Source organism: Danio rerio, chromosome 2 (assembly GCF_049306965.1).
Source record: "Danio rerio strain Tuebingen ecotype United States chromosome 2, GRCz12tu, whole genome shotgun sequence".
NCBI lineage: Eukaryota > Metazoa > Chordata > Actinopteri > Cypriniformes > Danionidae > Danio > Danio rerio.
Genome location: NC_133177.1, coordinates 41,812,128 through 41,828,661, shown reverse-complemented (window position 1 = coordinate 41,828,661; position 16,534 = coordinate 41,812,128). Strand labels below are relative to the sequence as shown.

The window sequence follows — 16,534 nt, the reverse complement described above, 5'->3', positions numbered from 1 at the left end:
TCTGTAAGCACAGTGGATTTTCGTTTTGTTTCTAAACACAGGAAGAAAATGCTAGTGATTGCCTTTTGTAGCGTGAGACAAAAAGACAGCTCTGCTAACTCTGTTCGGTGGCAGCTTGCCAGTGAATTCAGCCAGTACACTTTCTCACCAGGGAGTAACAAAAACATCCCAGCGCGATCTCTAAAAGGAGGAATTTACTCATCAAAATGTTAACCGGCGCAACCTTTCATGATCCGCTAGTTCTCGGATTAGCTTTCAGTTGCTGTAGTGCATATTTTGATGAGTAAATTCAGTTTTTACTGACGGTACACTATAAAAAATGCACTCTTATTTACTCGCATCGATAGTTCCATGAAACATTTACATTCTGCAAAAGTCTCTTTACAGTTGACTAAAGGTTCTTTCGCTTTTTAAATGTGAAAACAGGAAGAAGAAAATATTTTTTAGAACTGAAATTTGGGGGTCAACTCAATTTAGGTCAACTTAATTGGCCATAATGAATGAATGTGTGTGTAAATGAAAGCGTGTATGGGTGTTCCGCCAGTGCTGGGTTGTGGCTGGAAGGGCATCCGCTGCATACAATAACATAGAACAGAGTAAGTGGTGGTTTATTCTGTTGAGGTGACCCTTGATAAATCAGGGGCTAAGCCAAAGGAGTGAGAGGTGTGAGTGATAAAATTTGATTTTGGAAATTTCATTTTCAAAGGGATTGTTCATCTAAAAAAAATATTAAAAATTAAAAAAAAAAAAAACTGTCAACATTTACTCAACCTCAAGTGGTTCCAAATCTATATGAGTTTCCTTCTTCTGTCAAACACAAAAGAAGATAACAGATAACCATTGACCTCCATAGTATTTTTTTCCTATGGATTAGAGATGCGCAGTATACCGGTCTTGGAAAAATACATATGTGTTAATAGTTTATTCAATTCAGTATCATAATTTTGCTTAATTTGCTACTTTTGGTACATGTTGCAATTCCGAAGTTCACGTGTAGTTAGAAGTACTTCATAAGTTGTGATCTATTGTCATTCTTTTGTCAAGTTTACCACTTTTAGCAGCAATTGTGAAGCACTGTTGATCAGTGGTGAATAACAGATTATTACATCTGAATTATGAAACAAATAATGCACTCACCAATCGATCTCTAAACTTACAGAAAAGATCGAGATGAGCAAGTGATTTTGAATCTTGACCATCAGAATAAAATTAACAGTTTAGCAACCTTTGTTATGATTTATTAGGTTAGCTGACTTAACAGTGGTACAGAAAGTCCTAATCTCAAATTAATTACAGATGATAAATGAACAACTACATATGTTAACTATAATGTGTTAAGCTAACGTATTTTTATCAAACTGTAACATATTTTGTTAGTTTGATACCCAGGTATTAATATATGAAGAAAATATTGAAGCATTTATTTTTAATATTTAAAACTATATTCTTATTTATATTCTACAATTGAGGCTGGTTATTTATCACCTAGGGTATCGATTTTAACGTCGATTCAAAATCACTTGCTTTTCTAGATCTCTAAGAAAAGATCAAGAGAAGCAAGTGATTTTGAATCTTGACTAACAGTAAAGCAACCTTTTTTATAATTTATTAGTTTAGCTGACCTAACAGTGCTACAGAAATGTATATTCTATTTCAAATTATTATTATTATATATGATAAAAGGAATACTACAAATGTTACCAATAACGTGTTTTAAACATGTACCTAACATATTTTTTTTATCAAAATGTAACATATTTTGTTAGTTTGATACACAAGTATTCATCTATGAAAAAAATATTGAAGTATTTTTTATTATTATTTTTTAAAATATATTATTATTTAAATTCTACCTTTGAGGCTTGTTATTTAGGGTATCAATTTAATATTGATACCAAGGTATTACATTATAGTATCTCACCAAATCTAAAATGTGCAGGCACTAAAGTCTAGTGATGTTAGTGCCTGCGTTCCTATATATATATATATATATATATATATATATATATATATATATATATATATATATATATATATATATTTGCTTTTTGTGTTCGACAGAAGAAAGAAACTTTGGATTGGAACAAATTTTAGTAAATGATAATAGAATTTTCCTTTTCAGCTGAACTGTCCCTTTAAGAGTGTATGAAGCTGATTTAAAAAAATAATCCAATTTAATTGCAATTTAAGTTGAAAGCAAAATGCTTTGTATTATCTGATGAAGTTTAAATCAACAAAGTTAAAACTTCTGCAATAAAGTTGTGACAATCAAATTACAAAGAAAGATTAATGATGGCAGCTGCTTGGAGTGGATGTTGATTCATGGCGTGTGTTGGAAGGCTATCCATCTATCCACTCGTTTTTAAAACTGTATTGATTGAAAGAGAAAACCAGAGGTTTAGCAGACTCTGGAAGCAGCCAAGGATGCTGGTAATTGAGTCTGGGCTTTCCAAGAGGAGACCGGCTTTTTGGTCATGACTCTGAAGCTCTGAAGTCAGATGCAACTAATCCGTCGATAATCTTACCGATTGAAGAGAGAGCAGAAAGCTGACTCTAGATCAGCGGAGTGAGAAAACATTACTTTAAAGGGTTATTGTGTGACAGGCTGAGTTAGATAGATTTGCTCTGTTGCTGCTCTTTGACAAATTATTATTTTGTGCTAACTTTCAGACAGTTTTTCATTTTATATCCCTGTTTTATATATATATATATATACAGTTGAAGTCAGAATTATTAACCACCCTGAATTATTAGCCCCCCTGAATTATTAGCCACCCTGTTTACTTATCTGAAATCTGGAGTCTGAATATTCTAAATGTTGGACCATTTTAAAGTCGTCCAAATTAAGTTAAATGCATTTTTCTAGTCAAAAATTTTGTCTTGATATATTTACAGTAGGAAATGTACAAAATATATTAATGGAAAATTATTTTGACTAAATATTCTAATGTTTTTTTTTAATAAAACAATCCATAATTTGCTCCATACAGTGTATTTTTGCATATTGCTAAAAAATAATCCTTGTGCAGCTTAAGACTTTATGGTTCAGGGTCACAAGTAATAAGTAGATAAATATGACCTCACATGAACTTGTTTACACGTTTGCTTGGCTTTCACTCGCTAATTGGGGACGGTTGTTATAAACTCAACCAGCAGAGGGCACTACATCTCTAGAGACAGACCAAATCTGCACACACCCTTTGAAGAGAGTGACGTCTTGGAGAGGTTGAGCAGACGTAGGCCTTTACTGAGCCTGCAAACCTGCTGGATGAGGTTCGACACCCCTGTCAAAAAAACACAAATGCATCGGATCAGTCGCACGCCAATTTCACACAGCACATTAACATGCAGCTTCAGGCAAACACTGACATTGTTGGAGAGTTGCATTCACACATGCACTTTTCTGATGTGATAGACAATGACACGTGTCAGGCATGATGGCAGATGAAAACTCTGACCCTGAAGCATATATAGTAGAGGACATCCTGCTAGTGTTGGGAATAGACCACTAGCTACTATCAAAAGGTAGATAATTACACTGAAACTGTGCAAAGGAGCGAGTATCAGTTTGCATATGTAAATATATGCAGTTATATAATTCATAATATCAGAGTCGTGAGTAATTATCTGGAACGGCCTACATGTGTGTCACACAGATTAGAGGATTTGCGGGATTCCAGTAAATAGATTGTATCTGTTTAGGGTCACAGCAAGCTTTTATTTAGCTGCATCATTAAACTGGTCAAAGGCAATTTCTAGCAAAATGCCAAGCAGCACTATTTTTTCAGCATTATAATATTAAAGTAACTCTTACATGAATGATTCGTCATGTGACATTAAATATTGCTAAATAAATGGACTGCATTAATTACAGGACATAATAAAAACTCAAAAAATTATATTAAATATCCACTCACTGGCCACTTTATTAGGTACACCTTACTAGTACCGGATTAAACCCCTTTTGCCTTAATCCTTTGTGGCATAGATTCAACAAGGTACTAGAAAATATTCCTCAGAGATTTTGGTCCATATTGATATGGTAGCATCACGCAGTTGCTGCAGATTTGTAGGCTGCACATTCATGATGCGAATCTTTCATCCAACAGATCCTAAAGGTGCACTATTGAACAGAGATCTGGTGAATGTGGAGGTCATTTGAGTACAGTAAACTCATTGTTATGTTCCAGAAACTAGTCTGAGACGAATCACACTTTATGACATGGTGCATTATCCTGCTTGAAGTAGCCATCAGAAGATGGATACACTGTGGTCATAAAAGGGATGGACAAGGTCAGCAACAATATTCAGGTAGGCTGTGGCGTTGATGCAATGCTCGATTGTTACTATCGGGCCCAAAGTGTTCCAAGAAAATATCCCCCACACCATTACACCACCACCAGCCTAAACTGTTGATGCAAGGCAGGATGGATCTATGCCTTTAGGTTGTTGATGGCAAATTCTGACCCTACCATCCGGATGTCACAGCAGAAATAGAGACTCATCAGACCAGGCAACATTTTTCTAGTCTTCTATTGTCTAATTTTAGTGAGCCTGTGCAAATTATAGCCTCTGTTTCCTGTTTTTAACTGACAGGAGTGGTACCCGGTGTGGTCTTCTGCTGCTGTAACCCATCGACCTCAAGGTTCGACATGTTGTGCATTCAGAGATGCTCTTTTGCATACCTTGGTTATAAGGAGTGGTTATTTGAGTTACTGTTGCCTTTCTATTAACTCGAACCAATCTGGCCATTCTCCTCTGACCTTTGGCATCAACAAGGCATTTGTGCCCACAGAACTGCCTCTCACTAGATATTTTATCTTTTTCTGACCATCCTCTGTAATCCCTAGAGATTGTTGTGCATGAAATCCCAGTAGATCAGCAGTTTCTGAAATACTCAGACCAGCCTGTCTGGCACCAACAACCATGCCATGTTCAAAGTCTCTTAAATCAATTTTTTGCCCATTCTGATGCTCTGTTTAAACAACAGCAGATTCGTTAACGAGCAGTTGACAGCTGTACCTAATAAAGTGGCAGGTGAGTGTTTAACAAAGTAAAACAATAGAGCTGATCTGACATGAAATTTAAATAATGATATTTGAATAAATTTAGGTCTGAAAATGATTGTTCTTTCACTTTGTGCTGCTCTGTATTGGAGGTTTTCATATTTTTATATTTTTTGCATAACGAAATATTATTTTTTAGTCTTGTTCTGTACTATCATTTGTTTTTGCTCCATTAAATCGCTGCACTAATTATAAAAGAAATTTGCTTTGGTTTAAATTTACTGTGATACAATTGGATTTTCATGAATGTATTTTATACAAATCACATTTCAATAGGTTTAGTGCTGCGTTCATTCATTCATTTTTCTTCGGCTTTTCCAGCATATGTTTTACGCAGCGCATGGCCTTTCAGCCACAACTCACCCATACACACTCCTTCACACACACACACACACACACACACACACACACACACACACACACACACACACACACACACACACACACACACACACACACACACACACACACACACACACACACACACACACACACACACACACGCACACACACACACGCACACACGCACACTACAGACAATTTAGTTTATTCAATTCACCTATACTGCATGTCTTTGGACTGTGGAGGAAACTGGAGCACCTGGGGGAAACCCAAGTTAACATGGGAAGAACATGCAAACTCCACACAAAAATGCCAACTTGTCAAGCTGGGACTCGAACCAGTGACCTTCTTGCTGTGAGGCAACAGTGCTAACCACTGAGCCACTGCTTTGTTTTTTTCCCTGCATATTAACATTTTATAGAAATATTGCGCACTCATGATTTTTCTGGAATGAGTTCTACTTTATTGACAAATCTAGTTTTATAAATCAAGTTAGTAATAAATTACCATTACATAATTCTTCATTTATTTTCTTAATCATTTTTTCTTGATCCTCGTTTTCTTGATAATTCTATATTTAGAAGACTGTACTTAATACATTAAAGATTGGTTAAATAAATATATAAATAAATGTAACTGACAAATATTGGTATTACCACTTAATTAGATCTGTACTTCTTGCTGACAATTGGGTAAAACCCAGTGGTATAAAATATGATCATACAGTATGAAGGTCTAAATCACAGTTAAATAGTATTTTACGACTGCACTTACAACTGACATAAAATCAAAGCTTAATCTGTCACAAAATGGTTTATTAAATTTGCCTGACAGGATTTTAAGCATATAAACTATTGTTAAACTGCTTAACACTTTGTTGATGATAGCCTAGTGGTCAGTGCGCAGACACACTGTATTGCACATCTGCACTGCAGACGTCCTGAGTTCAAATCCTGACTCACAAATCTTTCTTGATCCCATCACCGCCCAACATTTCTTTTTGTCCCATCATGATATGGCCAAAAGTAAAACCTTTAGAAATGGGTATCTTCATGAAATCATGGTACAGCTGTATTATTGTCATTATCGTAATATTTTCTTATATTACAATAATATTTGTTTTATACATAACAATAACTGACATATACAGTGCTTAGCATAAATAAGTACACCCCTCACAAATCTATCTTTTACTTCATATTTTTAATAAGAAGCAATACAATATTATATTTGTGCATATACATTAAATTAGTCAGTTCTGAAACCAAATCTGGAGCTTGTCTAACATAACAACTTATGATAACAATACAAAAACTAGTACACCCAAATTACTTTTTTGCAATATTTTTCTTTAATGTTGCATTAAATTTTGTATTATCTTTTAATTTCTAAAGATGTTTGGTGACTAAAATATTATTTTAATAAATATATCTGTTTAATAAATCTGTTTGTTTAAATGCAACAACATACATTGCCTATATTCAATTAAAAAAGATAAAAATATTATCTTCAAAATGGGGTGTACTCAATTAGGCTGAGCACTGTACAAATAAAGATACAGTTTACTAGTTTATACATTACTACAATTTGCTCCCCACAAAAACACACACATTTTAAAAACTACAAGACACACATGCACACACAAACCTAAAAGCTCCCATTTAGAAGTCAGCAGCAAATTGAGCACAATAAACCAGCAAAGCAGAGACAAGAGAGAACAAAAAGCACCCACACAGAGACAAAAATAGCAAACGCACATGCTGATACAGAAAGTGTAAAAAGAGACAAAGGCAGGTAAATAGACAGAGCGGAGAGAGGGAAGAGCTCCTGTAGAACAGCGGAGAATTTGATTCATGTACCTTGGTTGTCCAGTGTATTGTGGGCCAAGTTAATGGAGTGTATGACTGATGCTGGGTTTTCTGACAGGGCAGTGGCCATTTTCTGTGGGAAATCTCTAAATGACAGAAAGAAAGTGAGTAGAAACGGAACCGCAATACAAAGCATTGCACTCTGGGACACAGATGAAATACGGAGGCAAAAGATGTGGCAGGGGAATAAGACTGGAAACGGCATAAAGGAGAGAAAAAAAATGACAGTGACAGAACAAGAAATGAACTTTCAGATGAAAAGAAAGAGAGTAAAGTGGTTGGAGTGATGAATAACAGAAAGAGAGCAATAGAGAGATTTATAACTCACGCTTTAAGGCCCACATTTTCCAGCGTGAGCTCCTCCAGACTGCTGGATTTACTGACAGTGTGCAGAATCTGCTCCACGACCTCTGAACTCTGGAGGAGGAAAGAAAAAAGAGAGAGAAAAAAGGAGCTAGAATTAAATTCTTCAGGAAGACTCAATATAATAACTTCATGCACAGTGACACAGATTTCAGGCAGGTAGATCTACTTTCACTGTAAGAATTATTTATTTTACTCATACTATATTTGTCTTTGTCTTCCAGTACAGATGTCGGAATATTTTTAAAGGAACACTCCACTTTAAATAGGCTAATTTGACAATTCACTTAGAATTGATTTATCATTTTTTAATCCATTCACCTGATCTTCAGGTTTTAGTTTAGTTTAGTTCAGTTCAGTCGACTTAAGTGCTACCCGTAGGTAGATTCTTTTTGCAGCAAAGTTTGACATTTGATACAAACAATGAAATCTCACATATACAGTTAAAACCAGAAGTTTACATACACTGTATAAAAAGGCACATAACCATTTTTTAAAAAGTCAGATGTTAATGTGACTAAACTTTTTCTCTTTTAGGTAAATTAGTATTATCACATTTGTTTCTGTTATGCTTAATAGCAGAATAATGAGAGAGATATTTTCAGAGAAATTGTTATAACTTTTCTTGAAAGTCAAGTTTACATACAATGAGATTATTATGCCTCTGAAAAGATCAGATGATGATGTCAAGGTTTAGGAATTTTTGTAATTGGCTAGTTGGCAACATTTGAGTTAATTGAAGGCACATCTGTAGAATAGTATTTAAGGAAAACCTCAAACACACTGCTTTTTTTGTGACAACATGGAAAAACTGCCAGAATCAAAAATAAAAAACAGATTAAAATTTGCTTAATTAAACTGAAAAAACTAATATTCTTTAGAGGCATGTCCTGTTGTCTGATGCAACTAAGATTGAACTGTTTGGCCATAAAGACCAGTTTTACATTTGGAGGACAAAGGGGAAAGCTTACAAGCCCAGGAACACCATCCCAACTGTGAAGTATGGGGCGGCACTGCGACAGCATCATGTTGTGGGGCTGTTTTTCTGCAGGAGGGACTGGTCCACTTCACAGCATAGATGGCATCATGAAGAAAGAACATTATGTAGAAATACTAAAGCAACATCTCGACATCAGCCAGGAAATTAAAACTTGGCTACAAATGACCCTAAGCATACTGCCAAATTAGTAAAGGACAACAGAATGGATGTTTTGGGGAGGCCATTAAAAAGCCCTGATCTCAATCCTATAGAAAATTTGTGGGCAGAGTTGAAAAAGCTTGTGCAAGCAAGACGATCAACAAATCTGACTCAGTTACACCAATTCTGTCAGGAGAAATGGGCCAAAATTCCTTCAAACTATAGTGAGAAGCTTGTGGAAGGATACCCAAAACATTTGACCAAAGTTATATAGTTTAAAAGCAAAGCTAAAAATACCAAGGAAATGTATGTAAACTTTTGACTGTCTAGAAATGAATAAAAAACCTTTAAATAATTCTCTCATTAATCTGGCAATTACCATTAGACATTTTTTTTAAAGGGTTTGTTCCTTTTAGAGTGTATGTGTTTAGAGTATATGTAAGCTTCTGGTTTCAACTGTATATACCCACATATACACATTTAAAAGAACATTATAAAATATTACAATTTATAATGCCTATTTTACGCGGCCACCACTTTAAAGAACGAAAGCGAGGCTGCGGTGGGAAGAAACCCGGAAGTATAGGATCAGCACTGTAAACATTGCAACAACATGCTGTGGACTACATGCCTCCAGCTGCTGCCGCGATTTCAAAGTGCAGATATGGAGTAAACATCACTTTAATATCATTCAGTTATGTTTAATTTAAACAATTAAAAGCATATTAGGCATCAAACATCACAATCTCTTTAAGAGTAATACAGTTAAGTGTTCTCCTAGACTTCAGTTCATGGCACCAGGGAAACACCGTGAGGACGCTTCTCTGCTTCAGCCTATGTAACCCAGTGAGTGATAAAACCCTGCAGTCCTCTGTGGCACACCCTCATGTTGTATAAATTAGTTTTGTCCCGGTACTGAAGTTTTAAAAACGTCCTTTTCCCACTAACATTTAAGCGCCACTGAGCGCGTTCTTAAAAAGCTGATTTGCCATAGTATTCACCAGTGCTCAACAAAAATGACTGTGATTGGCTGTGAATGTCATCAGTTCACCACTCTTCACTGATTGCAAACACAGATACATGGACACTTGGGAGTTTTAAAGCCGTGAAGATCAGTCGATTCATCAAGCGGATCACTCGTCCGTGTTTGCACTCTGTACACATCAGTGAAGTGCGGTGAACTGATGACCTTCACGGCCAATCATAGTCATTTCTGTTGAGCACTGGTGAACACAATGGCAAACAAGTGGTGTTTAAGAACACCATCAACAGGGCCTAAATGTTAATGGAAAATGGACGTTTTTGTTTTTTATTTCAGTACTGAAACTCAGTATCGTGACAAGTCTAATATAGTAATATAATCAGTTCATTAACGCGAGTTTGATAAATGGCATCTAAAATGTGTGTTTGGGAAAGAAAACCTTAGCTATAACTAGTGCAATTTCCCTTAACTTGAAAATGAGGTCTGACAGCCATTTTTATTCTAATTATGCATTCAGAACTGACTTTCGGGTCACTCGGAGGGCGGTAAAAGTATAAATTTGTGTCACTTTCTCTTCGCTGATAAGAAATACAGACAGCTACACAACATTCCTTTGTGACTCAGGCGATAATTCCAGATTTCTTCCCACCGTAGCATTGATTTCGCTGTTTAAAATGTCAGCCGTGTGAAGTCTTTTCCTGTAACGTTTTGTCCTACTAAAAAGCATCTGAAACCTTTACCCGAAGGGAGTAGGTTAAACTCCTCAGACAGAGAATGAGAGTTACAGCTACTATGTTCTGGACAATTCGTAAAAGCCACCTACTATACAGGGATTTAATACTCAGCTGTGATTCACTAATCAATCACAAGTAAAAACACTCTTAGCTTAGCAAAGTTTATTGAATCAGATTAGACCATTAGCATCTTCTAAAAAAATTAATAAATAAAAGTTTAGATTATTTTCTTATCTTTCTTATTTTCTATCTATTTTCTTGTGATTCATGTTTTGATTTTATGTATAATGTTATTTTTTGCTTTTGAATTCCATTATTAGATCTTTGATTTTTCTTGAAACAATTCGCAAGCTTGAAAAGTTTAAAAAAGTTACATTTATTAACCTCTTTAGTTGTTTAAAGTGATATATTGTCTGGGTTGGTATTGCATATTACAGTACAAATACCTTGTAATGACCTGTCAGCAATTTTTTTGTTATTTGACATACATGTTTCTCTTTATTTTATTTCTTGTATATAATTTCAAACTACTAAAATGTCAATAAAAGTCACTTTATTAAACTGAAGAGTTGAATTTTCAACATCAAAAGTAGCAAGAGCAGAGATCAAGGTCCCAAAATGTAATTTACAACCGTAAATAACGAAAAACACTTAAGAATCAAAACATAGGGAAACTATTAATTAACATTTTTACAGAGTAAAGCTTGACTATTTTGTAGTTACATTGTGTACCAAAACAAATGAAAAGTTGCTATTTTCTATGGCTAGAAACTATACTCTAATTCCAGCTTAAAAATCAAAGACCTTATACAGTATAGAATACTACGCAGATTCTAAATGATGGTGCAGATTCTAAATGATGGGACAATTTTCAGGTGCTGCATAATAATATTGTGCCTGCTGCCACCATGGCATATAAATAGCAACTTTTCATTTTCTGTAGGTCTTAGTCCACAATGTAACTATAGAAGAGTCAAGCTTTCAATGGCAAATTTATCAAAACTCTTTGGTCATTTTTGAGTGCTGATGCTATAAAATTGCTCCTGCCAAACCAGCTGAACGAATTCAGAAATGGTTAAACTCAACTCTTTAGCTCTGGGGTACTTGTAAAATGTGCCTGTTTGAGTGTTAATTTAAATGAAAAGATCATATACTTGAATAGTAAAATTACTTAAGATATTAAAGGCCAGATTTACTAACAGCTTGTGTCAGCAAAAAAGAAAAAAAAACTACTTTGAGGATTTACAACACATCCGCAGTGAAACATTGGTGCATAAAAGGCATGGACAGAGTTTTTTGCTGCTGACTGTATTACATATGCATTTGTAGAAGATGTTAAATTTATGGGAGGAGAGTATTTAAATAAATCATGCAATTTTAACTAATGTGTGCAGTAGTCAGCTTTTAAAGCAAAATTTAACACCCAATCTTGTCTTAACCCATTTTTAGCTTGTTCAGTTTATAACAAAGATTTTATAATATAATATCTAAGATATAATATCTAATATAATATAATCTAATCTAATATAATATAATATAATATAATATAATATAATATAATATAATATAATATAATATAATATAATATAATATAATATAATATATACTCTAAAAATGCTGGGTCATATATATATATATATATATATATATATATATATATATTTATATATATATATATATATATATATATATATATATATATATATATATATATATATATATATATATATATATATATATATATATATATATACAATATTGGGTCATATATATATAAACAATATTGGGTCAATTTCTTTACATTTCATTCAAATTACAAATTTTTTAACCCAGCTACTGGGGTAGTTCACATTTTGACCCAGATTTTTTAGTGCATAAACTAATAAAAATGGATTTTCAAACAGTGCTGATGTAATATTACAGACCGTATATTAGTATATCTGGTGCAATAACACACAAGAAAACACCTTTGACTTGCACAGTGAACATTAAGAAGAATATAAAACAGATATTTACAATGCGAAAGTCTTTGCAATAGAGTTTGATGAACCACGAGTTATACGCCATGGCCGCTACAATCACAGCAAGGTCCCTGTTACAAAAAAACAGACACAGAACAAAACAATCAAAACAGATTGAGGTGCCGCAACAACCAGAGGCGTTCTCACTTTACTCATGCAAAGCCCTCATAAGATTGCAAGCTCTTCTCAAGACTAAAATAGACATGTTATTATTCATGAGAAATGATAGATTCAGCAATAAACGCTCCCTGAGAGGAAAGCCAGCAGAGGAAGGGAAGAGGACAGTGTGGATCGATGGGAAAACTGATGCCAGGTCAGTGAATTACTCAGTGCAATGTGTCTATGATACAGCTTTTAATCTTGGCCCTGAGCCTAAAACCTTTTTACCCGGTGGAGAGAGCAAACCTTACTGCACTCAGACGAGGGAAATCAGAGAAAAAACGGCAGCGAGGGAAGGGTTTGTCCTGTTGAGTGCGGCTGATGGCTGTGTTCTCATTTGCAGCCTCGTCATTCCTCTGTTTGGACGCTGTAGTGAGGCTGTAGGCTGTGTGTACTCAGCTGTTCTCTCTTTCTAAATGAGACTCTCTCATTCATCTCCTTCCCTCTACATGTTCTAATGGAGCAAACGCTTAAAAATCAATGACATAACATCCTCGAGACAGATGTAGCATCTAAGTGTCCCCGTTGGCGAAACGGCATGGAGCAAAGCAATGGTAGTTCAAGTGTTCTGCAATATAATGGCTTATATGTTGATTTTGTGCTTAAAATTCTGCTTTCTTTGGGATGTTTAACTCACACGGCGATACAGATACACCACATTTACTTGCATCATTATTTTCTGATGAAGGACTATATTCTCACTATTGAAAAATCCATTTCAAGAATAGCAGATTTGTTTTGGAATATTGTCACTGCTTTCTGTTACAAGCACACATAGACTTTGTGCCCTGCATAAATAAGTACACCCCCTTTAAAAATTGGTATTTTTATTTTTCTGTTTCTTAGAGAATATTGACAATACATATTGGTCTGTTTAAACAAAGCAGCTTTATCAAACTGTTGCATTGATTAAATAAGAGTGTGGTCACTTAAGTCCCATTTTCACTGAGTGGTTCGGTTTGGTACAGTGCGGTACAGTACGCTTTTATGGCCATTTCCACTGTCAAAAGGTACCAAAAAGTGAACCGTACCATACCACATTTTAAAAGGATACCCAGCGCAACAAAAGGGTAACAAAAAGCAAAGCAAATCACGCAGCTGAATGCAGTTAAATTACAGAGATACATCACTAGCTCATGTACAAGCCAAGAGAATGAAAACAAAGGAAGCGCCATTTTTAAATACGCATTTTTAAATACCCAGCCGAGATTACACGGTAGTATTATATACATATAATAACAAGCCATGGTCAACTTGAGCTTAAACAAAACTTGTAGTCTTCTTGATGAACAGCCACAAAGTCAAGAAAAACAGAAGAATCTACCCTGTTGTTTACTCAAAGTAAAGTAATTATTAATCTGATTACTTTTAACGTTAAGTAATTAGTAATGTAATCAGATTACAATTTTCTGATAGTAGTCAGTTTTTTTATAATATATCACTTTTTAAAGTAACTTACCCAACACTGATGTTGAAAACAGACTGGAATCACTAGATTCAAATATATTTTAAAACATATACACATAGAAAACTAGTTTTTTTAAACAATATTTCAAAATATTTGTGATTAAATAAATGCAAACTTGTTAAGCGAAAGGAACTTCTTTAAAAACATTCAAACATATGAATTAATAATTCCAAATGTTTGACTAGTGGTGTATTTGCACACCCCGGCTTGATCAATATACAATAAAATGCTTAAAGATTTACATCATACATTATGAGAATAGCCAAAATCCAATCAGAATTTTCACATGCTTGGGAAAGTAGTCAATGAGGCTGCTAAATTACATTGATCATCAGCAAGACACTTAATGAAGCCACTCAAAGCTGTATATCTGAAATGACAAGCACTTGTCTTGTCAGGCATAAGCACTTTTTAAAATTCAAAAATGATCTTTAAGTGGCCGCACTCCCATTAGAGCTTCATCATGTGACTGCTGGAAAAAAAAATAAAAAGGCTTTTTTTTTTCTGCAGATAACCGGAACTGCCCTTGAGTAAAGTGCTCAATAAACCGTATCATTTCTCAGAGTCAGGGTATAAATATTAAGCGCATTTACTTTCTTAGGAGTTAAAAGTGGCAGGTCATCAAGCTGAGAGTGAGCTGATGACAGTTTTCACAAGTCATGTGTTATTATGTTTCCACAGGAAGAGAGTTGCAAATCAACATAAACTGTGTCTGAAATCACCCCCATACCCACTATTTAGTGCACTATATAGAGTGTTTGCCATTTTTATTAGTGTTGTCATTTTTGTGTTGGGTAAAAATAAATAATATATTACAATTTAAAGCCTATCTTAAAGAAAATGGAGGAAAACAAACACAAAAATGATGTAACACATATTACATTCCCTGAAAAGTAACAAAGTAGCCCATTTAGTTACTTAAAAACTTTGATTGTAATATATTACATTTTCCCAAAACTGCCAAATTCTGAGTAAACGATTTCATTATTTATATTCAGTCAATACCTTTTTTTAAACACATAGTGTACTCTGATTTCAAGTGTACATCCGTTGAAGCACCAAAATCCAATGTGAGGGGGCGAAAGAGCTAAAGAAAAAGAATCACGGCTGATGTGAACACTGGAGGCGGCAATTTTCATTCATAATTTATGACGGGATTACTTCAGGACTTTAGAACTCGAGTTCGGAGGACATTGAAAACTCAGTGAAAATAATAAATAACACACAGTTCAAACACCGGTGTAGTTTCTTGTTAAAAGTTAATTCTTATTTAAGGGACTGCTATCAATTAAATCGATCAAAATGGTGGTGTGTATGGTGGCTGAGAGAGCTCAAATGCACTGCAAGTGATGAAAAGAACACGTTTATATAAAAAACACTAACAAACTGAGAAAATATCTTCATCAGTCTGGCAAGACAGATGCAAGCAGATTTTCACAACACATGCAAATAGAGAAACATGCTACAAATAGTGCAGGTCTCAATGGAAATGTGTTGGAGGACCCCAAAAAGTGACGCACCCAGCCACTTCCTGTTTTAAAGTCTGTTTTTTCTGTTTTAATGTGACTTTTCTATTATTTGAACATCCTGGCTGTATGGTTTCTTGTTGTTTGTTTTTATTTCTAGCTCCAATCATCTAATGAATTACACAATTAACGTTAAATTAACCACTGACTCCTCACACGATGCAGCTGGATTCATCACTTTTTGAGTTTCCCCAACACAATTCAGTTTGAGTTTGAGCTCTAACGGCCACCGTTGATGTGGTCATGACAATTACTACTTGTGACACGTGTAAGATTCAAGCGACAAGCAATTTGTCTGTCCACGTCAGATGCGACACGACAGAACCATTTGAATGCCAGACCCTTTCACAAGTGCCGAATAGTGCACTGCACTCACAATTAAATGGCACGGTTAATAATCAAATTATTACTATAATTACTATAATTATTACTGATTATTATAAACTATCTGCTTTTGCTTTCAGTAAGGTAATAAAGGTAATGCCATTTAAAACGAACATTACACTGAATAAAGCATATCAGCACCTGATGTGATCATATTCTGTTGTTCAGGTGCAATGTTGCAGAGTTTGAAATACTTTTCAAAATAGAAACTTTGAGAATTGGTTATCGGTTGATTGTTTAGGATAGAAACTCCTGTTAACATGGAAAAGATAGCTTTTAGCTTTTATGTTTCAGAGTCACATTGTACGTAGCTAAAACACAGTAATAAAAATGTACTTCATGACATTTGTCGAATTTTTGTTCTCAAACGTCTGTGTAGGATTATTTTCTAACACATTTAATACAATGCCCTTTGTTTCATTTTTATTCGATTTTTGACTATTGTTATTTTAAATAACTGAAATACTTTGTGAATTGATAATG

General features: G+C 34.6%; 1 protein-coding gene across 9 annotated transcripts in view; it reads right to left on the bottom strand.

Moving 5' to 3' along the window:
- Window positions 1-16,534, bottom strand: part of carmil3 (capping protein regulator and myosin 1 linker 3) — a 174,169-nt gene that overhangs the window by 86,964 nt on the left and 70,671 nt on the right. For all 9 annotated transcript variants that reach the window (XM_073911468.1, XM_073911473.1, XM_073911489.1 and 6 more), the window contains 4 exon segments: window positions 12,510-12,585; window positions 7,605-7,693; window positions 7,268-7,362; window positions 3,198-3,284 (listed from right to left, as the gene is read on the bottom strand). In XM_073911468.1, the coding sequence (XP_073767569.1) occupies window positions 3,198-3,284; window positions 7,268-7,362; window positions 7,605-7,693; window positions 12,510-12,585 (347 nt within the window).